This window comes from Carassius carassius, chromosome 3, assembly GCF_963082965.1.
Source record: "Carassius carassius chromosome 3, fCarCar2.1, whole genome shotgun sequence".
Lineage (NCBI taxonomy): Eukaryota > Metazoa > Chordata > Actinopteri > Cypriniformes > Cyprinidae > Carassius > Carassius carassius.
In genome coordinates, this window is record NC_081757.1 from 8,761,684 (window position 1) to 8,786,100 (window position 24,417).

General features: G+C 39.1%; 1 protein-coding gene across 2 annotated transcripts in view; it reads right to left on the reverse strand.

The window, feature by feature from the left end:
- adamts17 (ADAM metallopeptidase with thrombospondin type 1 motif, 17) overlaps positions 1-24,417 on the reverse strand; it is a 130,192-nt gene that overhangs the window by 52,206 nt on the left and 53,569 nt on the right. For both annotated transcript variants that reach the window (XM_059527471.1, XM_059527461.1), the window contains exons 8-14: positions 13,751-13,856; positions 10,101-10,241; positions 6,709-6,859; positions 4,931-5,032; positions 3,717-3,862; positions 2,340-2,509; positions 560-687 (exon numbers count right to left, since the gene is read on the reverse strand). In XM_059527471.1, coding sequence (XP_059383454.1) covers positions 560-687; positions 2,340-2,509; positions 3,717-3,862; positions 4,931-5,032; positions 6,709-6,859; positions 10,101-10,241; positions 13,751-13,856 — 944 coding nt within the window. The remainder of the gene's footprint in view (positions 1-559; positions 688-2,339; positions 2,510-3,716; positions 3,863-4,930; positions 5,033-6,708; positions 6,860-10,100; positions 10,242-13,750; positions 13,857-24,417) is intronic.

Consider the following 24,417-nt stretch of genomic DNA (forward strand, 5'->3'; position numbering starts at 1 on the left):
GTGAAGAAAATTAACCGGGACAATATGATCTCACGCTCACCTTTAATCAGTAGACAAATCTTTTAAACTGTTCTAAGCTCTGCACTTCAGGAGGCTTATTAACCTTAATCTTCATGGAATTCAATAAGTGTGTCATTTTAATGTGAAAATCTCTCATATCTTACATCAGTCTTCTCACATTCCAGTTTCATTTCAGAGACAACTGCAATCAATACGATTTTTGTATGATGACCCTGTGTTTCAAAAGTTTGGGATAAATACAATTGTTTTACGAAATACGAAAGTAACTAATACTTTTATTCCACATGAGCACATTAAAAATTTCTGAAAGAACATGTGACACTGAAGACTGGAGTAATGATGCTGAAAATTCAGTTTTGACCACAGGAATAAATTACATTTTAAAATGCATTCAAACAGAAAACAGCTATTTTAAGTTATAATAATATTTTACTGTATTTTTGATCAAATAAATATAAAAAAAATGCAGCTTTAGTGAACAAAAAGAAAAAAACCTTACTGACCCCAAACGTTTGAACAGTAGTATGAAAATACACACCTGACATTTTCCGCTCACACACAGGTCACTCTCGTAAGGTCCACATGGCGTTCCGTCCAGCACACGCTCTGCCACTAGTAACGGCTCATCACTGCCAATCGGTGAACAATACAGAGCGCATGGCTTTTCTGGGAAATAGAAGCACACACATACATAAATGCTTCATTTAGCATGTACATGCATCATTTTGAATGTAGCCGTTTGTTCACAAATTTCCTCCACAAATCAGTTTTATTGGATCCACTCTCTACAGATTGAGCTTTGAGGCTGAAAGAGGCACAAGTTTCTGTACTTCCAGCTAGAACACATGAAGTGCACTCATGGTATTACGTCTACTTAAGAAGATCACAAGCCTGTTTCTGAGTGGTGTGTGTGATTTAGGAGCGGCTTTGTGCCCCTTTAGTCTGCGGAAGATGAAAGTTCCCTTATAGAATGAATGTCTGTAAGTGACTCTCGAGCGATCAGAGATTAGAGAGCCTGTGTTTCTGCCATTATGAGGTAAAATACAGAGAGAGCTTCTGAGTGCTGCGGTTTCATCGCTTTTGTCAGAGAGGAGGCCATTCAGGTGCACAGGAGGATGTTAGTTCATCTAATTGCTGAAAATAGGTCGATTTCATAGCAAATATAATATTATATATATATATATATATATAATGCAAGTGTTTCAATATGAAAATCAATATGTAGATAAAAAAGTAGACAGAGAGAAAGACAGACAGACAGACAGACAGACATTTAAATGACTATAAGAAGTATTCAATATGAAGTATTACATTTTTTTTCCCACACACTCCGTAATTTTCAGTTGCTGTTTGGATGTTGCAAAACACCCTGAGACGTAGCAGAAAACATCTTGGTCATGATTGCATTTTCTGCTGTGATTGGCCTTGAAATCAAGATTATTGCACATATTTTTGTCCGACATTTTTGCACATTGAAATAAATACGACCTCACTTTGGCAATCATGTTTACACGCTGCCTCTGAAACTTCCATCATTAACACATAAACACAATCATTCACATCCGTAGCAAGTATTTTGAGAGGTGTTTTGACAATTCAGAGCCAACGTACAAGCAAATGGCTAAATTGTCAAGTTCATCCATTTCGTCTCACTGCACAAAGCACCGTAAAGATCCTTGCACACAGAGTTCACAGAATCTGGTGGTCTTCTTTTTAATATGTGGCTCTAGTATCACTAGAAAAGCATCAAACTGAACCACTAACATGAATAGTGAAGTAAACTTTGAATTGCTTGTAATAATCCTGCTGCTCCTGAGGGGGAACTCTCCGTCCTCTGTATACATCAGGATTGGATGGACCCAATATTTCCTTTCTTTTTCTTTTTTTAAGGAGTGAGAGGACAACAAAATCATCCTCTCTGCTTGAAGACTACATTTTGTGCTGTTTTGCAAATTTTTTCGCAACGGATTATCACATCGGATTTAGACTGCAAGGTTTCTGTGTGTGATGAATTTGTAGGATGACGAATATGAAAAAACGCATATGAAAATCTCAGACTCTGAAATCATTCATGGCTCAGAGGAAACAACAATCATGTCTTTGTGGCAGTTTTTCTGCTGATTAAGCTATAATACAAGACGTCTTCATTTTATAAATGGCTATCAAAAGCAAAAAAGCTACAAAATGCATCATATTTTGTGTGAAAGTGTAACATGCTTACACAAAACAGGCACTATTTCTGAAATCACCATAACAAAATTAGTATGAAACAAACATTGGCCTTTATTCAGCAAACAGAGGTGTATTTTTAGTCTCACCATCATTGATCACAGCTGTCCACATCTGGCTTTTCTTCTTACTGGCCTGCCGGTCATGAGTCTGACACTGCTGGTCTCTAAACGTGGGCAGACCCTTCGAACACGGAGGCCCTTCACACACTTTGTGCTCCACGCTGGTCTTCTGACAGTACTTTCCTCCTGGACCGGGTCTGGAGAACCACAACCACAAGAAATACAGTTAAACATAATGCTCTATGACCTAAACCTGAAGACAAAGCATGAAGATCATTATCCTAGCTGAAATCCCTTCGTTTAATGCATCAGGAATTGATTAGATCACAAAAAGTGGTGTTACATACCAGAATGAAGCCAGACTTCAATGCTAAAATGATGCCAAAATGGCTATTTGGCTATTGATTAACATAATCGAATGGCCAGCACGCCCAAAATGATGTCAGCAGAAAAGCTTTATTTTGAGGAAAGATTACAGAAGAAGTTTTTGAAATGCACCGTTCAAAACCAGACTTCATGTTCTTAAAATCACTAAATGTAACCGACACAGAGGACCTCATTAGAGATTTGCATGTCAAATTGTAATTGGCCTTCTTTCTTACATTTATTTGCATTCTGAATTAAAACTGGTCTCACATAAAGAATGCAAAATCTACAACCTAAACATTATTCTTGCAAGCACTGCTATTTTTCTTCTTTCAACAAATGCAAATCTAGTTTCTTCCTCACACTCTTTCATTCCCCTTCTTCCACAATTGTGCTTAAAAACAGAATGTGACTTGTACGTCAGCCCTGTTTTTCTTCCTTTTCGCTCTCCGGGTTCGCTTGATGCAGCTCCATGTGTTTTACGATCCACGGTGGAGCCGCGCGCAAAAGAGCGATTAGCTCCAGGACGCGGCACGAGATGTTACGTGCGTCCAAAACAAAAACGCACACCTTACACCATCGTTCACAAATTGCACGCTGTTCTGCGCTGGAAATAACCTGAGAACTTTGAATTATTACATCATGTTTTAAACCCACACACACACACAAGCTCTCTGGCAGGCTGTCAGGAGTTGAGAAATTACACTCGGAGAGAAACGGCGTCATTAGACGAAGGAGGAGAATGAGAGGAAAGCTTGTTCCTGCCAAAACACAAACAGGATTATTGTGGTGCATTGTGGGTTTGGATGGTGACTGTGTTTGCATTGAGTTCGATCATCTCTGGACTACAGCCTGTTTGTTCAGTATAGGAGGTGCACGACTACTAGTTAGTAACAGACACTTATATCTGTGAAAGTAAGAATGGATGGCGAATGATGAGTTATTGATATCACTGACACTGACCTGCTGACTACTTTTCTGAACGACTAGTTGTCTACAGAGACATGGATGGAGAAAGTGAGAGATGTAAAGGCTTACGGGGGGTTGTCACATTTCCTCTGTCTGAAGCGCGCTCCTGTGCCACATGTTCGGCTGCACATGCTCCACGTGCTCCATGGACTCCAGTCTCCATCCACATGCTGCGGGATGGGCGTCTTACTGACACACTCACCCGCCCTGCACCACTAAATAGACACACACATAAGTGTTAATCCAGCTAAATGAAGACAAACCACTGATTTATATTGCTTTTATATGAAGTTGAGTACAGGCAGTGCTGCTGTATTGATACTGCAAATACTGTATTATAGGGTTTGTTCCCAACCACTGGCCTTATTTATTAAACTGCTGCAATTATGAATTTTATGTGTTAGGAAATCCAAGTTGATAATGCCCAAATGATTTACACCACATTTTTTAATGCTTTTAAAAAAGAAGTCTCTTCTGTTCACCAAGTCTGAATTTGGGCAAAATTTCAGTAAAACAGTTATATTGTGAAATATTATTAGTTAAAATAACAGTTTTCTATTTGAATATACTGTATGTTAAAATGTCATTTATTCCTGTGATGCAAAGCTGAATTTTCAGCATCATTACTCCAGTCTTCAGTGTCACATGATCCTTCAGAAATCATTCTAATATGCTGATTTGCTGCTTAAGAAACATTAACTATTATACATTTTGAAAACTGTTGTGCTGCTTCATATTTTTTGTGGAAACCATGATACATTTTATTTTTCAGGATTCTTTAAAGAAATAAGAAGAAGAAAAAAAAAACATTTATATGAAAATTAATACTTTTGTTGCATTATAAATGTGTTTCCTGTCAGTTTTGTTCAATTTAATGGGTCTTTGCTGAATGAAAGTATTAAATAATGTATTCATTTAATTTAAAAGTATATACATTTATATATATACATGTATACATTTGAACGGTAGAGAACATCATTAATATTTTAAATAATAAGTGTAAAGTCTTTTTTGCATTTTAACCCCACTATACAAATCAGCAGGTTTCTGTCATTATAGTAAATGGAACTTTCAGTAGCACTTTCAGTCTGATATTTTGATCTGCTCCACAGCCAAGTCAGCTGCTTTATTCCCCATCTGTCAAAATGAATTTAACCATAGTATTGTCTGTTTTTAAATTAAAGTTATATTTTCCTGAATATTAACCCTTTGGGGTCGGGGGCTGTTTTGGGGCCCTGGAGAAGTTTTAACATGCCCTGACATACATAATCATAATTGGTTACCTTGTCAGCTCCACATTCTGTCCCGTCCAGCGGTGGATCTAGTTTGGTTTTGCATGACGTGTCTCCTTCCACCAAACACCAGAGACCGGCACACATCAGGTGCTGAAAACACAGACGGTTTACATTTGGACAGTATAAAAACAAATGTTATCATTTTTATTTCATTCTTATTTGATTTTATAGTTATAAAAGAGTATTTAGCACCCAAACATGCATTACCTGAGTGAAAAACAAACACTATACAGAAGTATCTCACAGTAAAGGAAATACCCAAATTAAATCCATTAATATCTCGAATGGCATAAAATTAAATTAAATTAAACTAAAAGCTTGTAAATTTCATGTAACCACAGCCTTTTCTTTCCTCTCCTCTAACAAAGAGACAGCCCTTGAGATGGACTGTAGTTTCTGTGTCTGTCTGACAAGTTCGTATTTTTACTTTAGCCAGACACGCTCCTTTACTTCTTGTGCTCAATCACATTTTTCAATCTCACAGAGAGAAACATTTTAATGGTGGCAGGACGGCCATTAAATTGCCTTATTTACACTTTGTTTTAGATGTCTCTTATGTGAGCTCCTCTCTGCCTGCCAGCAACAGACTATTCATCTTTTATGTGAATATAGGTATCTGCTGTTGCACTGCACAATGTGTAGATGGTATACAGTTATGATGGACGGGCAGCAAGTGGAAATGTTTGCAGATACAGCTGATGATTACACGCTCAGGAAAGCATGAACTGACTGTGAACTGATCAGATCAAACCTGATACACTAGCACCTGCCATCCGCTCTGATGTTTTCACTCTGGCAACTTCAGAACTGAAACTTCCAGATGGAAATATCTAGAGATCTGAGGCTTTGCGTCGACAAACATGATTTATGATTAAGTGCAGATACTCTTTTATGTTATTCACCTGCTACAAATGTAGCCTGGATAATTTTATACTTCCACTAGCTACATATGGGAATGATCCTAGGCCCAAGACAACACTGAACTGAACTGAAATAAACTAAACTAAAATAAAACTAATTTTGACAAAATAAATTTTTCTAATTTAATTTAATGGATATATTTTATAACAAATTAAAATGTATAAATAAGTAATTTAAAAGTAATTTAATTTACATCAATACATTAGTACATTCATTTAAGTAAAATGTGAATTTAATTGCGATGTTATGTGAATCAAATCAAATAACTAAGTTAAAATAATCAAATTTTATTTAATTAATGGATATATTTTATAAAATGTATAAACACACAAATTTAAAAAGAAAAACGTGAATTTAATCGTGCATTTATGTGAATAAAAAGTAATTAAATATTGTGACAATATTACAAAGATCAAATCTAAATAATCAAGTTTTTTAATGTATATATTTTATATCTTAATTTCTGACTTTTATTTAGGTACCATTTAAATTAAGCATATAACATGTATTATTATAATATTCATTCAACAGCAAAGAAATTAATTTATTTCATATTTTTTATGCATTATGTAGGAGGAGGCTTTGTACAGATAAGCGTGAAACCCTTTATATTATTATACTAGTTACATATAAGAATGATCCCAGGACCAAGACAACAATAAAATAAACTGCAACAGGATTCTGCAACATATATGAGCTTGTTTAGGTCAGAAAGTTTGAGTTGCATGTTGCCGGTGTTTATTTGTGTGCATGTATGCTGCATTGTGTCCGTTTACGGTATAGAAGCATGTAGTGCATGAACACAATATGATATCACTGCATTCCCAGCTGAAAGATACACACACCTCCATGTCAGTGCAGAACGTAGCGTTGGTGCCGAAGAGGATCTGGCACTGTTCGTCAGCGCTGTAGTGCATCCCGGGAAGTTTGGCCGGCAGACGGATGAGGTAGCGGTTACGTGGGTCAGTATGCAGCAAACAGGCACTTGCTTTCGATCTGGGAGACAGTAGGATGTTACAGAAATGATGTGAATAACATCTTCACACACAACTGGAGGAATTGCAGACTTTTCTATAAAAGAAATTAGGAATTGCTGTGCTTCTAATACTGGCTTTCCATTGCTGATACATTTGTTCAAAGTAAAATTCCCCTTTCTCATCTTTCTATACATGTAAGTGTAAGATTAGACAAACACCGACAGCTATAGCAGGACAGACTTCTGCAAAACCAAGAGTGGCTCCCAAATTCCTATTCAAGGAGTGCAAAGGAAAAATATTTAGAAAAGGCTGACGTTGATGCCTTAAAGCCTAATGAGCACATACACTTCTGGATTTTCAAGCACGTCTGCTCTCTGTAAATATTTAATATTTTAGCTCATCCTAAAATAATCAGGCAGGCATGTGCTTAAAACAATATTTTTTAAGAAAAAAATAAAAAAGTGTTATGGTATGTAAGGTATGCAAATGAATTAATAAATAAATAAACATATTCAAAAGGAAATTGTTGATTTGTATTGCATAAAATAAAATAAACGGTGAAAATAATCAATGGGAATTTAATTAAAAAAAACACAGACAATGCCTGTATAATATGATTCATACAGTCACATGATAAAATAAAATTAAACAAATGTAAACTAAAATGAAAGAAATTAACACAAAATTAAATAAAATCATGCTACATACTAAACGTCTATGTATGTTTATGTACAAGTATCAACAGGCGAATTGTGTGAATTCAAAATAATTATGGGATTACCTTCTGCAGGATGAATACATGTGATGCTGCTCCAAAACGTGATCAAAATAAGGCAGGATAATTTTGCTGCATTCCTTTTGGAAAAGCCTTCATGCAGTGTGCACCTACAGTATGACGCCTACATAGACAGCTCACCAGGTTTTGGAGCAGAGCCATGCTGTCATGTTATCGTAGCACAGAGCTTTACTCTACAGGAAAAAACACTAATCTGCCTGATTGTATCTGGCATGAAAATGCTTTCAGAAGCTGAACAGCAGAGTTTGGATAGTGCTGGTATCTGCTTGGATATGGTGACACTCTGTAGCCTGAATTGAGGTCAGAAGCGCAGCAGGCACAGCAGACAGTGAATTCTGCCGCTTTATTCTGTCATCGGCTGCAGTACATCCGTGAGGATCGATGACTCCAGCCAGTTCTTTGTTTGCAGAGCCACAGCAGACACTATTAAGCCTGGGCTTCCAGAATGAACTCTCTTCTATTCAAATGCATATATATAGGACACACCTTCTCATTCAAAGAGTTTTCTTTATTTTCATGACTATGAAAATTGTAGCGTCACACTGAAGGCATCAAGGGCTATTTGACCAAGAAGGAGAGTGATGGGGTGCTGCGCCAGATGACCTGGCCTCCACAGTCACCGGACCTGAACCCAATCGAGATGGTTTAGGGGTGAGCTGGACAGCAGACAGAAGGCAAAAGGGCCAACAAGTGCTAAGCATCTCTCGGGGAACTCCTTCAAGACTGTTGGAAGACCATTTCAGGTGACTACCTCTTGAAGCTCATCAAGAGAATGCCAAGAGTGTGCAAAGCAGTAATCAAAGCAAAAGGTGGCTACTCTGAAGAACCTAGAATATGACATATTTTCAGTTGTTTCACACTTTTTTGTTATGTATATAATTCCATATATAATTCCACATGTGTTAATTCATAGTTTTGATGCCTTCAGTGTGAATCTACAATTTTCATAGTCATGAAAATAAAGAAAACTCTTTGAATGAGAAGGTGTGTCCAAACTTTTGGTCTGTACTATATATATATATATATATATATATATATATATATATATATATATACACCACACTCAGTTCTGGAGGGCCGGTGTCCTGCAGAGTTTAGCTCAAACTTGCATCAACACACCTGCCTTGAAGTTTTATGTTTACCGAGCAAGACCTTGGTTAGCTGGTATAAATGTGTTTGATTAAGCTACTGATAACCGGTGTTTGGAATAACAGCGATTAAAAGAATGGCGTTAGGTAACGACGTTATTTTTTCAGTAACGGGGTAATCTAATTAATTACTTTTCCCGTCGTTACAACGCCGTTAACGTTACTGAACGTCAAATGCGGCACGTTACTATGCATTGATTTAATATGCAATCCGAACGCACCCCTGGCTCACACAGCGAGTGAGCAGGTGGGTTAATAACGAGATAAGCGATTATGATTGGCTAAGGCAGAGTCATGTGTTTCATAGTAGCCAATCAGATTCAGAGCCAGTGTTTTTACACACACGCGCCAGCGGCGCCAAACACACACAGTCCCACACATGCAACAGCTACACAGATTCGCAGCAGCAGGAGAAATGGCGAGTCAGGAGCAATCCAATGAAAGGTTGGCATTTTCAAGGTGGAGATATAAGCACTACTTCAAATTCATTGTAGTCAAAGGCAAGGACGTGCATGTAATGTGTACATGTAATGTGTGACATGCATCTACAAAGCTAGTGGCCAAAAACACTTTTCTTACAAAGAGTGCAGGATAAAACTCTTGCTGTCTGTTGACGTGCAATAAATCGCGAAAGTTATGTACGAACACCTGTCTGTTCTACTTATTTCAACTGACTTGTGAAAACTGCTAAAAAAAAATATATTTTTTGACATAGCAATTTTTTTTTTTTTTTTTTTTTTTTACAGTAACGCAAATAGTTACTTTCCCTGGTAACGAGTTACTTTTAACTTTAAAGGGAAGTCGTGGCCTAATGGTTAGAGAGTCGGACTCCCAATCGAAAGGTTGTGAGTTCGAGTCCCGGGCCGGCAGGATTTGTGGGTGGGGGGAGTGCATGTACAGTTCTCTCTCCACCCTCAATACCACGACTTAGGTGCCCTTGAGCAAGGCATCGAACCCCCAACTGCTCCCCGGGCGCCGCAGCATAAATGGCTGCCCACTGCTCCGGGTGTGTGCTCACAGTGTGTGTGTGTGTTCACTGCTCTGTGTGTGTGCATTTCGGATGGGTTAAATGCAGAGCACAAATTCTGAGTATGGGTCACTATACTTGGCTGAATGTCACTTCACTTTTTTTTTTTTTTTTTTTTTTTTCACTTTTATTATGGAGTAATTCAGTTACTAACTCAGTTACTTTTTGGAACAAGTAGTGAGTAACTATAACTAATTACTTTTTTAAAGTAACGTTCCCAACAGTGCTGATAACACCTAAAAACAAAGGCTAGCTTAAAGATTGTATATCTTATCGCACAAAATCTCACCTGAGGAACTTTTCCAGGTCGTCATGACTGCAGCTGGACCAGGAGAGGTCACTGGGGTTACGACCTTTGACCCATTCCCCGGACATGATGTGAGAGTGGCCCGTGCAGCTGGCGTGATCGTCATCATGGCTCATGCCCATGCTAGAGAGACAAGAACATCAGAAACAACAAACACTAACAAGAAACAGCAGTTATCTGACAAAATATAAGTCTCACCCAGGCAAACACAAAAAATAGTTATTGTGCTTGCTAAACATAATCATTAACACACTGTTTAATAAGCTTCCCTTGAATGCATTATACAATATTACTCTGAAACAGAGCATGTGTTCTCCAAAGCAAAACCAAAGCAACCTGAGTCAGAGTGAGCCGCAACAGTGCTTTCTCCTTAGCCCTGACCTACATTTCTCAAATTAAAAACAACAACTGAAAACTGAAGCGGCGGCAGCGAGCTCAGGAACTAATAAAGAGAGCAGTGTGGATTTCTAGGCTGTGTCTCGGCTCCTGCTAAACACCAAAGTAATAAAAGTCAAAAGACACACAACTAACACAATACAATTCAAGGAGTCGCTGTGGAGAACTAAAGGAACAAGGAGAAGAATGTGAATGCTACAGCAGCTTCATTGTCACTTTCTTTGCAGCTCTTACACAGATGAGTGGCTTTTAATGTCAGTGGGGTGATTTGGTTAATAAGTGGATTGAGATGAGAATCTCTCTCACACTCAAATAATCATGGGAGGTTTTAAGGGTGCCAAATGTCTGTTGTGTTAAATTTGTTTAAGGGAGAAAAAACACGATTGGCCTTATTAAAACAAGACGTTTTGCTGCCAAGCTAATAACGGTCAAGTGCTTTCACACGCCAAATACCCTATCAAGTGTGCACTGGACATAAAAGACTTGGAAGGGAAGGCATCATGCATGACCAGCAGAGACTTACAGATATGGGCTGGTAATCTAAAGGTCCCACAAGGTGTTGTCAGCATATTGCTATGAACTTCAAACTTTCTCACTGACTAAAAGTAGTCAACATTTGCTTAGAAAATGTAATTGCATAGGCTACAATTAAGGGATCTCTGATGTCTATAAACTGTACAAGCTACTCACCAAATGTCAATATCCTGTTTCATGCCTCTAACTCTACATATGATCACAGTGGAAGTAACAGCAAAAAACACCCAAACTTTTTCAAATTGCACACATTAACAACTGTACCATCCTTTTGCCAGCATGTCATCAAACGCTAGATTTGCATCCACGTATTAATTTGCAAATTTTGTGAATGAATATCGCTGGATGGAAAAATAATTTTTTTTTTTAAATGTGCACAAAAAAATGGATATACTTACATTAAGGGTTAGATTTCTCAAGCGCAAAACATTTATGGTGTTAAAAAAATAGTACTGTCAGGATTTACTAAAGATGCACAGTGACTAATTAGTGCTTGAAAGTCATGGACACATTTGTAGGAGTTTCCCTTTCAGATGCAAAATTTATGGGAGTTTAGTATTAAAATGGATCACACAGTGTGGTAATTTGTACTGCTCTTGGTAGATTGCGATGGTCATTATATAAATGATTTGGCTGCATCCGTGTTCTTTAATGTGCGCATTGTCAGTAAATTACCTGCAGAATTTTCCCCTCCCATCTGCGCTTTTAATTGAGCATTAACACTAAATTTCCCTGTTTAGTAAGTCAGGCCATGAGTTGCTAATTAAACTATGATGGAAACAAATACTGAACAATCGCACATTGGTTGCAAGTAAAAAGTAAAAAAAAAGTGATTTATCTGCAATTCTTAAGGACAATTTTGTTTTACAAAAGAATATAATATATAAAAAATAAAAGCTGTTCTTTTGAACTTCTAATCTATTCATCATAGAATTCTGAAAATAAAAAAGTATCGACAAAAATATTAAATGAAAAAAATGATACAAAATGTTTCTTGAGCAGCAAATCAGCATATTAGAATGATTACTGAAGGATCATGTGACACTGAAGACTGTAGTTATGATGTTAAATCACATTTTAAAATTTATATATTCACATAGAAAGCAGTTATTTTAGATACATTTTCACAATATTTTTGATCAAATAAATGCAGGCTTCGTGAGCACAAGAGACTTCTTTTAAAATCTTACCAGCTCCAAACTTTTGAACGGTGTCATTCAAATTCACACGTGTAATTTTCCAATCTCACCTGCAAGCACCAATTACTCTATCAATTCATTAAACAGACACTCATTTATCCTTATTCTGAAAGGTGCTTTGACTAATGAGCGCATAAGCAATGATGACACTAATGAGGTATTGTGGGTGGACTAAAATATGACGTGACACGCAGCTCCCATTCAGAGGATGTTTTCATTTCGAATGAATCAATGCATGTTGCAAACCCCACATTAGCGTTACGAAAATGTTCCTCGAGCGCTGTGATCATGCTCCTTCAGCTGTTATTATTGGAAAATGATCAGCGTCTACACTTGATAAAGCGAGACAAATGGAGCGCCACTAAAACAAGACTCCCAGACAGTCATTAAGCTTAGTTACGCCCGTGCGCCAAATCAAAAGGTCGTGAGCAGATGAAAGATGAGAAACTCTGCTCGCTACTCAGAGAAATCTCAATCCATCAGAAACTTTAATGCTGTTGCATGCGTTTATTAGAGCCTGTAAATGCCATGCTGACAGAAATATTCAACGCTAGCGACTCTATAAAATAATCATATTGACATGTCTTGCTACAGCTTATATTGTAAAGACCTAAACGTGCACATAAACTCATAACGCACTCACTTTAATAGAGTTTTTACAGACTGGAGACAATGGAGCCCTGTGTGCGTGTGATGACTGGGATAGCGGTATCGGCACCAGTCAGGCGTGATCGGTGCCAGCTCATTACTGCCGGGCATTAAAGCCAAATTTGGCACATGGCGGCACATTATACTGGAGCAGGTACGGCGATAACTCCTCTGAAGACTGGCGCTTATGCTAATGTACCTTGGCCGTTTTTCCAGACAAATTTTGGTGTTGGCTACCCATCATTGTTCTATCAAAGGGGGCTTTATGCTAGTGAGGAGATGAAGGGGAGCTATTGTGAGAAGCATATTTTTGTTCGGCCAGAGCAGGTAATATGTCGTTGTGGCATTCGGTTCAATCCTATAACTCATGTGTGAACACAAAATTTTCATTTCCAGCATGTTCTCTTTCAAGTCCTTCTAGGTTTTCCAAAGCACACGGTGGGGATGGAAGTGTGTTCAGGGTCTCAATCACTCATTTAATGAGAGAAACCTGATATAGAGGGACATATGCAAATAACCTGTTGTTAAAAGAGTAGAGGTGGGTATTTAGAAAAAATCAACAGAGTGCAATGCATGGTTTAAATAACCAATTTAGATTACAAACTAAATATTTATAAGTCTGAAGTTGAGTCTGATAATGGATGGAGATCTGATTGGGTGCTTGGGTGGTTTTGGTGAGCTAAGCTGAGATTGCATACATCTACATGTCTGACCAAATTGGCAAATGCTGTGGGCCTTAACCTAAACATGTCCTGTCCCATGTGAACTAGTTGCATATTTAATTGCCAATTACAGCTGATGATGGAGCAAACCTGTGAATGACAAGGGCCAGATTTCTATAGTGTTTGGACTCACTTGTGGCCAAGCTCATGAGCGATGGTGAAGGCCAAGTTGAGTCCGTTGTCCTCCGCCAGCACACACTTCCTCTTGGAGCTACAGGTGCCGCCCAGATAAGCGATTCCTGTGGAGAGAGCAAAGCACAGAGTGAGAAGATAAAGGATAGACAGGAAACCACAAAATCTGACACTTTAATGCCTGAAGCTCATTCACACTGACTGGAGACTGGTCGTTGCTGCTAATCGCTGTCAGTTTTAGTTTACTTTTGGCTTCCTCGTAACCAAGAGGTTTGTAATTGTGGTTGTGTTTTTATGCCAGTTTTGCCCGCCTGTACTGAGGATTAACAACAGATTTCTTTCAAGAAATTTTTCTAAAAGGAAAAAGCAGTGCCAAAAAGGACACAGTTATGCCATTCATTTCATATTCAACATCTTCCTCTCTATATACAGTACAGACCAAAAGTGTGGACACACCTTTTCATTCAAAGACTTTTCTTTATTTTCATGACTATGAAAATATGAATAGTATATGATTCCAATATATAAAAAAAGATATTAGACATATTAAAACCTAAATAATTAAAGACTATATGATATAATATTTTATATGTTATGTATAATATATTTTGATTATTATAATTTATAAATATTATTATAATCATACTTTTTTGTTATCTGGTTAGTTTAAAAACAAACAAATAAATAAATCCTCAAAGCAATTATATAAAATAAAAGTACCAAACAATTACCAAAACAAAAAACATATCGGCCGATATTTGACATTTTTCTGATATCAGCATCAGCCGATAAGTTTTTCTGCTTGACCGATATGTTCGAGATGGGACTTTTATTATAATGGCACTGAGAGCGGCAGCGCCTGAGCACACAGTGCTCACATTCTTCTTTTTCTTGTTTGCTGTCAGCATTGCCAGTCATATCATTTTCACTGTGTGCTGTATGTAAAATGAGTGATACCCTGGCTTTATTTGAAAAATATGATTCCCAATGCACACAAACTTCCCAGAATACTGATTGCCCTGTTAGTTACAGTGTTTACAGTTATTGTACCTATGGATTGATGCTTTTCTTACAGATTTCTACTCATTCGAACATTTGTTTGAATGCATTATTGAGAGAGCAATTGCGTGTGAATAAGTGTCGTAGAACTTGTTTAAATCATGCTTTCAGATGAAAATATTTATATCTAGAAGGAACCAACAAATTCCTTGGGAACTATACCCGAAGGTTGCAGGTTCGAGTCTCGGTCCTGGAAGGAGTTGTAGGTGGGGGGGAGTGAATGAACAGCGCTCTCTTCCACCCTCAATACCCATGGCTGAAGTGCCCTTGAGCAAGGCACTGAAACCCCAGTTGCTCTACGGGCGCTGGATATATAGCTGCCCACTGCTCCGGGTGTGTGTTCACAGCGTGTTCACTTCTCACTGCTGTGTGTGTGCACTTGGAAGGGTTAAATGCAGAGCACCAGTTCCGAGTATGGGTAACCATACTTGGCAAATGTCATGACTTGTCATGTTAAACTAAATATGTTTAACACATGAATTCCTGCTAAATACGCAGTTATATTACAGGTCATTGGCATGAACTGCACTAGTGATTCTTGCAGCGAGTGAAAACCTCAACGCTCCACTCCAAGCTCAAACTCTGATGAATAGTAATAAAAAAATTATATCGGCTTTATATCAGCTATCGGCCCCCTGCTTTCCAAGATATCAGGATCGGCATCGGCTGTCAAAAACTATATCAAAATATCAAAAACTTTATCAGTCGACCACTACTGGCAACCACCCACAACACTGTAACTTCATGACAGTGAGTTTGCACAGACAATCAACAGTCTGAATGTCTTCAGAAAATATAAAACTCTACACGATAGCACAAATGCTTTTTGTACAAACTGAGAGCAGACTCATGTCCTATGAGTCAGAATCTCTGTCCTTGAGTGATGCCACATCAGAAAGTCTACATCACATCACAGACTATCACCTTTCTAGTGTTCTTGTGAAAGCACCTGGTTTGTGTCTGACACTGGATGAAGCCCAGACAACCCCACTTAGCCTCTGACCACCGTAAGTGAAATCAATAACCAGAGAATGAAATTCAGCCCAGATGCTTGTGTTAAAAAAGTAAAAACAGCACAAAACTGTGTTTAGGACGACAAGAGAGCAGTTTGGTCCAGCAGGGTTACTTTTACATGGAATAACAACAGGAAATGAGCACTGATTGTATGAGCATATGGCAGGTCACATTTTTCAATTTGTGCGATTTTTCCAAAATGCATCTCATGCAATTATAGCACTGCATTGTTAATGAATACTATATGAAGTATGTATTGAAATATGCAATATTTAGAAGGCTTCGACTGGTAAAATCTGGTCAATACACCTATAAAAAATTTTTATCAGAATTTTCAATTAGTAAATGAATAAAAAAAAACATAAATACAATGCCTTAAAATGTTGATTACATGGGCAGCTCATTACCATAGGTTTTGAAACAAGTATATGATTACTTTAACCAACTTGAATAAATAAGCATTAAGAAGCCTATACACCGTAACAGCTGTTTACTATCAAGACGCAATGAAAATACTGAACAACAACAGTGTGACTTAAAAGGCCTGTGAGAAAAAGAAAAATGCAACCATGTAACACACATCTTATTAAAAAACTAGACTAGAAATAATTTCTGGTCTTACATGTTTCACAGATTGGTTCAATAAATATTGTTCTAGAGCAATAAAAACAGAAACCCTGCAATTACAAAATAAAAGAGACATTTGGATGTTCCACTGTAGCTCATAAATCAACGTTTGTATGTTATTTGCTCACAGTGCTCGATGACTGATCCTGGAAACAATTGCAATGTACTGTAACATGCAATAAAAACAAATGAACTTTGCTTTATCACTCTTCAATCTACGATGTAGAAATACTTTGAAAACAAAACACATCTTAGTCAATCCATGCATGGAGACTAAGCTGAAATAAAAAAAATCATTCGACTAGCACAGCATCAAAGATGTAATATCATATTAGCGATACAGATGACGTGATGATTTTCTTGTGTCAAGATGAGTTTTTCATCTTTACACATGAAGCTGAGGTCTAAAACACATGTCGGAAAATAATGGGCTGTGCCATTTTTACACTGACTGGAACTGTATGATGGAAACATTATTTTCCTTGAATGCCATATAAAAAGAACAGAAGGTTGATTGGAAAACAGATGTTGTCCTAAATTCCTCGACTTCCCCTCTAAACCTCCATTTCTCCTTTCTTAGTTTTTTTTTCAGCCATGCATACTTAGACAAGTGCTGCAATTATATCTGCTACATCTGTCACAAGCTGATTTACAGTCTGAGGTCAGATGAGTTCAAGTTTCTGTAAGCAAGTCTCTGCAATCGTTCTGTGCAGATATTTTTATAGCTTGCTGTGAGTTGATGGAATGTAATCTATAATGTGTAATGACTGTTGGGATGGGTGAACTACACATGACAGACAGGTAGGCTTAATAACACCTTCACTGCAAATGAATGGAAATGAGAGCTCAGCAAATTATTTAAGCTACCTTTTGTATTCCATGGAAAAAGTGAGAGCAATCGGGTTGGGAATGACACGAGGGAGAGTAAATGATGATACAGGATTGAAAAGTGAACTGAACTGAGGTCGAAATTGAACTGAATTGTAAATTTAATAAACTGAATTTCATTACTGAATTTGATGAGAAATGTATGAATTTACGAGGGGGGGGGGATAAAAAAAATAACAGAAATTCTGAAAAAAAAACAGAATTTAACAGAAATTCAAATAAAATTTAATTTAATTTAATTTAATTTACAATTTAATTTAAATTGTTACAGTTTTGTCAGTCACTTTGGTACATTTCTCAGATCAGAATTGAAATTCTCAAAACTACCTGTTCAATTCTCACATCATTGTGTCACTTGTGCACATCAAAAAAGCAGTTTCTCATTTCTTTGAACAAGTTGCAAATGCTTTGGTACATCCATGTAAATGATTATGTACAATTCTCTGTTGTTTCCTACATTATCAGTTGCTAATGTCATGTTGCTCAAAATGTATTATATAGTTTTCTGTGCAACAGTCTTACCCCCCAAAACATCGGGTCTTTAGTTCATCGTATAAGTCATTAAATGCAAAATGGTTAATCTAGTTGTCATAAACTGCCAAGCACACTTTTTTTTATACATTATTATTAGACTTTTTGTCAATCTGGCATGAATTGTGCAAGTGAATCTTTACTAATGAAGAGAATGTAGATGATAAACCAATGATAAACCATAAACCAGCTCAAAGGTTCATCTCATGAATCTTCAGTTAGAAAGCTTATACTGTATAGACAGAGGACAACACAAGAGTTACACATTCTGAAAATGGACTTATTTTCATCTTTGTGCCCATATTTATTTTTCCATTTCTATATCACAGTGACATTGTTTTTTTTTTTTACAGTATTAAATTTTTTTGGGACAGACCACTAGTAAAAGTGTAACTGGGAATCCATTCCAGTCTCTTTCAATCAATATCCCACATACAGTAATGTGTAAATTTCTATTTTTGAAATGGATATATGGCATACATAAGCATATTGCATACTGTTCAATACAGTAACTGTCATCCAAAATGTTGCCATAGTTTACATCAGAACATCGATCCAGAGTACACTGTTATATTGACAACATGACTAAGCAATTTGACTGTCTCATCCGTAAACTATGACACAAGGACTTGTCATTCGATGGCACTGACATGTTCATTGACACAGATATTTATTTTTGAGAGATTAACTAAGGATTTTGAGCAGGAGACTGGCTTTTGCAGGTAATCCATGGTGTTTTGCTATTTGTACAAGTTGTTTTGAGAAATGCACTTACTGTTTTGCAAATCTCAAGGATGATTCGAGAAATGTACCAAAGCGACTGAGAAAAACTGTAATAAGACAGACAGATGGACGGACAGATAGATAGACGGATAGATAGACATACGACAGACAGACAGACAGATAGACGGATAGATAGACAGACAGATAGATAGATAGATAGATAGATAGATAGATAGATAGATAGATAGATAGATAGATAGCAAGCCGCTGATAACAGCAACTGAATTGGACACGGTGCTCGCCACGGGCCCCACAGCTCATGGTCCAGCCAGACAGACTCAGAAAGATAGGCCTAAATACACACGGCGCTGGGAGATATTATGCAGATTACTTATCTGGGGTTAATTTGCCGTTAGCACATGTAGAGTGCTTTGCATTCACGAGCTGAGCCCTTTCGTGACGAGAGAAGAACAGCGAATCTACCAGCTCAGCAACCTGGGCGGCCTGGCTGAACACGGACAAATGCTTTGTTATTAGTTGTGAGGAGCACTTTCAGTCAACTGCTTTAAATGGCAACAGTGTCAAACAATGTCAAATCACATGCTGGATCAGTCTTTTAACTATCTATATAGATATATGTATATATAGTATATACAGTATATATACTGCAGTAGGACGTCATTATGTCACAGTATTTTTTCAATTTTCACTGCGTTTCTCCTCATTTCCTGTTTCCAACAGCAAGCAGAGAGACGTTCAGCTGCTTTAATTTAAAACGCAAGAATGTGAGACAACAAACGTACAAACAGATCTACAGATGAACAGATCTTTTTAATATCTCAATTGTTTATTCTAGATTTTTAATATCTCAGTTGTTTCTCTGGGCCAAGTTTGGTTGTCAGCCTGAAATCAACAGAAATGACACTCGAAACCATTTTATTACGTAAAATTATTTATTCATTTATCACCATTACTATCACTAATACTAGTTTCATGTAATATATTTTTATTTACTGTTTTTATTACTTTATTTTAATAATCAATCTTTTTTTCTCAAAAGCTTATATATATATATATGTAATTTATTATGGCTTAACATGTCTCACAAAAAAGTTTTTTCCATGCTACGCTCCATTTAAAGCATCAATTTTACAGTCCCACACTGGACCGTCCCTCTCAAGCCCTCAAACGGCCCACAGAAAACAGGAAATGACATGTTGAACCTACTGTGCAGGAGGGCTTATAAAACCATGGAGACGATCCACAGAACTGAACATCAGCATCGTTTCCACATTACAAAAACTTCAACAACAGACATGAAAAGACGTGAGTTTTTTATGTTCACGATTCTTCGTGGTGTTTTTGTGGCCTTCAGTTGAATGTATGTTTTAACGATAGCGCTAGACCGTGATTTAAAGTTCAGCTCATGGTTGTGGCGCTTCATTGAAGCAATATATCAATAAACACAGTGAAGTGGTTGAAATACGAGTTGCTTATTATGAATAAACATCCCACATCCGAGTCAGGACACGATGGAAATCCCAAACACTGAGGCATGTTTTACTGTTTGTAATAGAAAGAGGTCAACTATTAAAACTATGAGACTGCATATGCTCAGAGAACTGTTGTGTTTTAATGATAAAATTTTGTTCACAGCCTCATATTTAGTGTTAGTGATTTGAACAAACAAAGCCAAGAGATGCGGGCCAATTAGTGAAATTTTGTCAAGATTTTATGGACAAAACATGTCTATTGTCAATAGTGTAGCGATGCATGAAGCACAAAAAGCAATAAAAACTTCTCTGAAGTTTATATGTATTAAGCAGAAAAAACAAACGTGCCAATCTCTATCAGTCTTATGGGGCAGCTGTAAAAGTTAAACCCCTCGTATCAGATCTCACTCGAGTCGTGGACTGTTGCTCAGGGCAAAGAACTCAAAGAAACAGAGACTTCAAAAGCCAGGAAGTGAATCTGAGATGGGAGACGTTAAGCCTGAGGTACGAGCTTATCCCTTCTCAATCAAACCCTATCTCAAAGGGATCATTGTACATTATCTGAAAAGAGAGGAGCACCATTCAAACAAAGACTTCTGCTCTGAATGATCTCCAAGACGAGGCGTCTCCGCTCCTCCTACCTGAATGAATGGGGAAATTCTTCTCGTTTAATAATTACAACCTTTAACTCAGTTCAGAGGGTGATTCCAGACAGTTAGGTGTGCATTTTAATGGGACGAGAGGAAATGCAACATGTGTTTTCATTAAACTATTCCACATCTTTTTAGGCAAATATTTCTTTTGCTGTAATCTCATGAGCACATTTGGCCCATTTACACAGGTAAATAATTCAAAATGACCTTCAAAAGGGAAAAAAAACAGAGCTGTTTTGGCATCAGAAGTAGAGTTTTTGGCATTTAAACAAATAAATCAGTTTGCAATGGGTAATTTCCAGTATTGCATAATCTGGCAGGAGGAATTGTTTTGAGGTTTACCTATATTTAACCCTTGTGCTGTGCTGAAAATCCTTTACCTACAGTAATGTGGTGTTCCAGTTAAAAAATATCAGGCCTATTAAAAATTTCTTGTAAATCTCTCATTATGAAATTATTACCAAATCACACATTCAATCTTTAATCAACTTGTTTTCATTTAGTAAGCAAAGGTTTCGTATTACGTTTTGGAATTCATAATAGTCCTCAATGATCTGAGCTCATGCACCTCAGTTTACGAGTAAAATATTTGTGGATAATTTTGGCATTATTCATTCAAAATCAGAGGTGCATAAACTAAAGATCTATGAAGATTATGACCATTCACTTCCAAAAGGAAAATTAGAAATTTTTTAGCCAAGTTATTAGGTTCCTCTTCAGGAACTCGAGCTGCGTCGAGAACGTTTGGGGAACGCGTCCAGCGTGACTTCTCTGAATAAGGTGTATAATCAGTCCAAAGGAAGGGCGAGACGTCATAGGCGGGTGACGTCAGATTCCAGGAAGCATAAATGCATGAGCGGCGAAGCCGGTAATCAGCCTTGTGTCTTCAGCAAGCGCTCTGTGTGTGTGTGTGTCAGTCGCTATCTGTTTGTGAGTTTTATTTAGAGTCGTTTGTCCACTGATAAACTCCATTGTCAAAGCTTCAATCAAGAGAAGTTTTGGGCGAGAGCAGGCAGCATTCAGGCTGTGTGTTTTCCCTGCCAAAAAAAAAAAAAGGTAGGGACACACGCAGCTCGTGTGTGGTCTGCTTGAGAGTGAAGCGCGCAGTGTCAGCTCTCGAGGGAGTTGACGGCTGCGATGCGAGCCTTTGCTTCACTCTCAGAAGGCTCTTTGAGGAGAGAGCTTTCACTGTCATTTCTCGCGGTGCCAGCCCCGCTTTTGTCGAGGAAATTCGACTCGCGGGATTCGCTTTCGGATCTGCTGGAAGGAATGTAAGACGGGCAGCAAGTCCCTATCTTCTTTCTTAGCCACCAGATCCGGCGCCCGCTCTCGGGGGTTCGGAAGCCCGCGTTTACGGTACTTTCTCCCCGATGAGAGGGCGCGATGCACTGCCTGTCTTTCACAGAGGAGATTGATATGGAAAGGCGTCGATGAGCTCGCCAGTTGTTCAAGCACCAGTCACACAAGCACCAGTTACACACGCATATTATGCCTAATATTATAATGAGCAGCATTAATGAAGAGTGGAGCTCGCGCAGTCGGCTCTCGGGGGGCTGATTGTGCTTTTCTCGCTGTTAAGCGCTCCGCTCTCGCCGGGCACGCTCCGAGGAGTTTGTCCGTGCATGCGATCTTGCGGTCGCGGTAGCGCTGGGGCTGAGGCACGGCGGCGACCGCGATAGCGGGAATCGCACATGATCTGGCGAACGGGTTGGAGACGGCTCGTCCTATCTCCACCCGTGTTCACTAGATCTAGAGCTCGTTCTAGAGACTTGAAAACCCACGCTGAGGTTTCTTCGTCCTCGGAGGCAAAGCTCGCTGCAGCATTCATCTTTCTCTGAGGAGATTGATGTTGTTTGTGTGACTGAGTAGCATAAAAAAAAATATATATACAGACATGCACGCTGCCGAGGCAACGCGTGTATTACATTGTTTCATCTTTATGTGAGTTTTTTCTACACCAGACCGTGTTGACTCGTCTGGTTGTTGACTACTATATATTAATATATATCTGACTATGTGAAGTTAGATGTGCAGGGGCTCTAGGGATGTAATTTCTTATGTGAGAATACGTGTGTACCGCTCTTCCTCTGAGGAGGTTGAGGAGGTCAGGGGCTGCTGGGCGGAGCAGTCCCAACCATGTTCCAGCCCCTCGTTCCGGGGGTGTCACTTTTGTACTCCGCAGACGCTAGAGTCAGAGTGCCGCTCCCAGGCCGAAGGCTTCTAGTGCGGACCGTTGTTTTCGCTGGATAGCCTTCATCATAACGTCCTGACGCGTAAGGCCTAGGACGTTTTGAGGGCCAGCTCCCTCTGGGGAAGAGTGGTGTACACCGCATTACACGGTGCCCGTCTCTCCTCAGTGCCCTCAGGAGATCGATCTGCCAACCCTGCCGGTGTTCCAGGGCGCAGCGGTCTCCAGCGAGCGCTTCTCTCATTTACTGCCTGGAAACGTAGCGGTGCTGAGAGGCTCGCTACCTCTACGGAGTTCTCTAGAGCAGCTAGTATGGTCGTCCCCTGCCGGTCCGCCGCTTCATGGCACCGAGCTAGTGACTCTAGGCACACCATAGGCCAGTCTCGCGAGACTGGTTCCCTTAGGAGGTCACATGGCGGTGTGGGAGCCCCTGCCAAGTGTACTTCACGGGGTCCTGCCCCGAGCAGGCTCTGGTCTAGTCTTCCTAGCTTCAACTACGAGAGTCCTGATACTGCGGCTCAGGACCTCGGAGGGCAGGCCCCTCTGGGGAAGAGCGGTGTACACCGCATTACACGGTGCCCGTCTCTCCTCAGTGCCCTCAGGAGATCGATCTGCCAACCCTGCCGGTGTTCCAGGGCACAGCGGTCTCCAGCGAGCGCTTCTCTCAGTTACCGCCCGGAAACGTAGCGGTGCTAAGAGGCTCGCGACCTCCTGGGAGGTTTCCAGAGCAGCTAGTTTGGCCGTCTCAGTGGGTCCTGCACACTGTAGTGAGAGGTGCAGAGTCCGGGTCCTACAGCCGGTACTTCACTGTTTCAAGGAAGGATGAGGTGTTGGGTCCTTTTCTAGATCTGTGCATTTTGAACCTCTCAGTCAGGGGACTGAAGTTTAGCATGCCTGCACAGGCCAAGTCCGAGGACGGGTGTGTCACGATCCATCAAAAAATGCACTTATCTCCATCCTTCTTCATCGGAAGTTCCTGAGGTTTGCTTTTGGGGGCAAAAGCCTACCAATACGGATCTTCCACTGGCCTTGCACTCTCACCCCAAACTTTCACGACTCAACCACATTGACGATTGGTTGATATCAGCTCAATCTGAGCAGATGAAGGTTCTGCACCGAGATGTCATTCTCGCTCACATGAAAGAGCTGAGGTTAAGACTTAACGCCAAGAAAAGTGTGCTTTCTCCAGTTCAGAGAACCACTTATCTGGGTGTAATGATATCAACCTTCATATTCATCCGGAAGAAGGAGGCGGGAACCGGCGGACAATCAAAAACATTTTAATAACAAAATAAACACAAAACAGCGCACCAGCCCCTCACGGACGACTGGCGCGCATAAAATAAAAACCAAAACACAACTAAAAGCCCAGGCCTGGTCCTCTCTCGTCCTTCACTGTCGTCGCTCCAGTTTTATATCCTTCCATCTCCTCCATGGGCCTCGAGACCGGTGGGACGAACAGGTGTAGTTCATCTCCAATCACTCCCCCGGC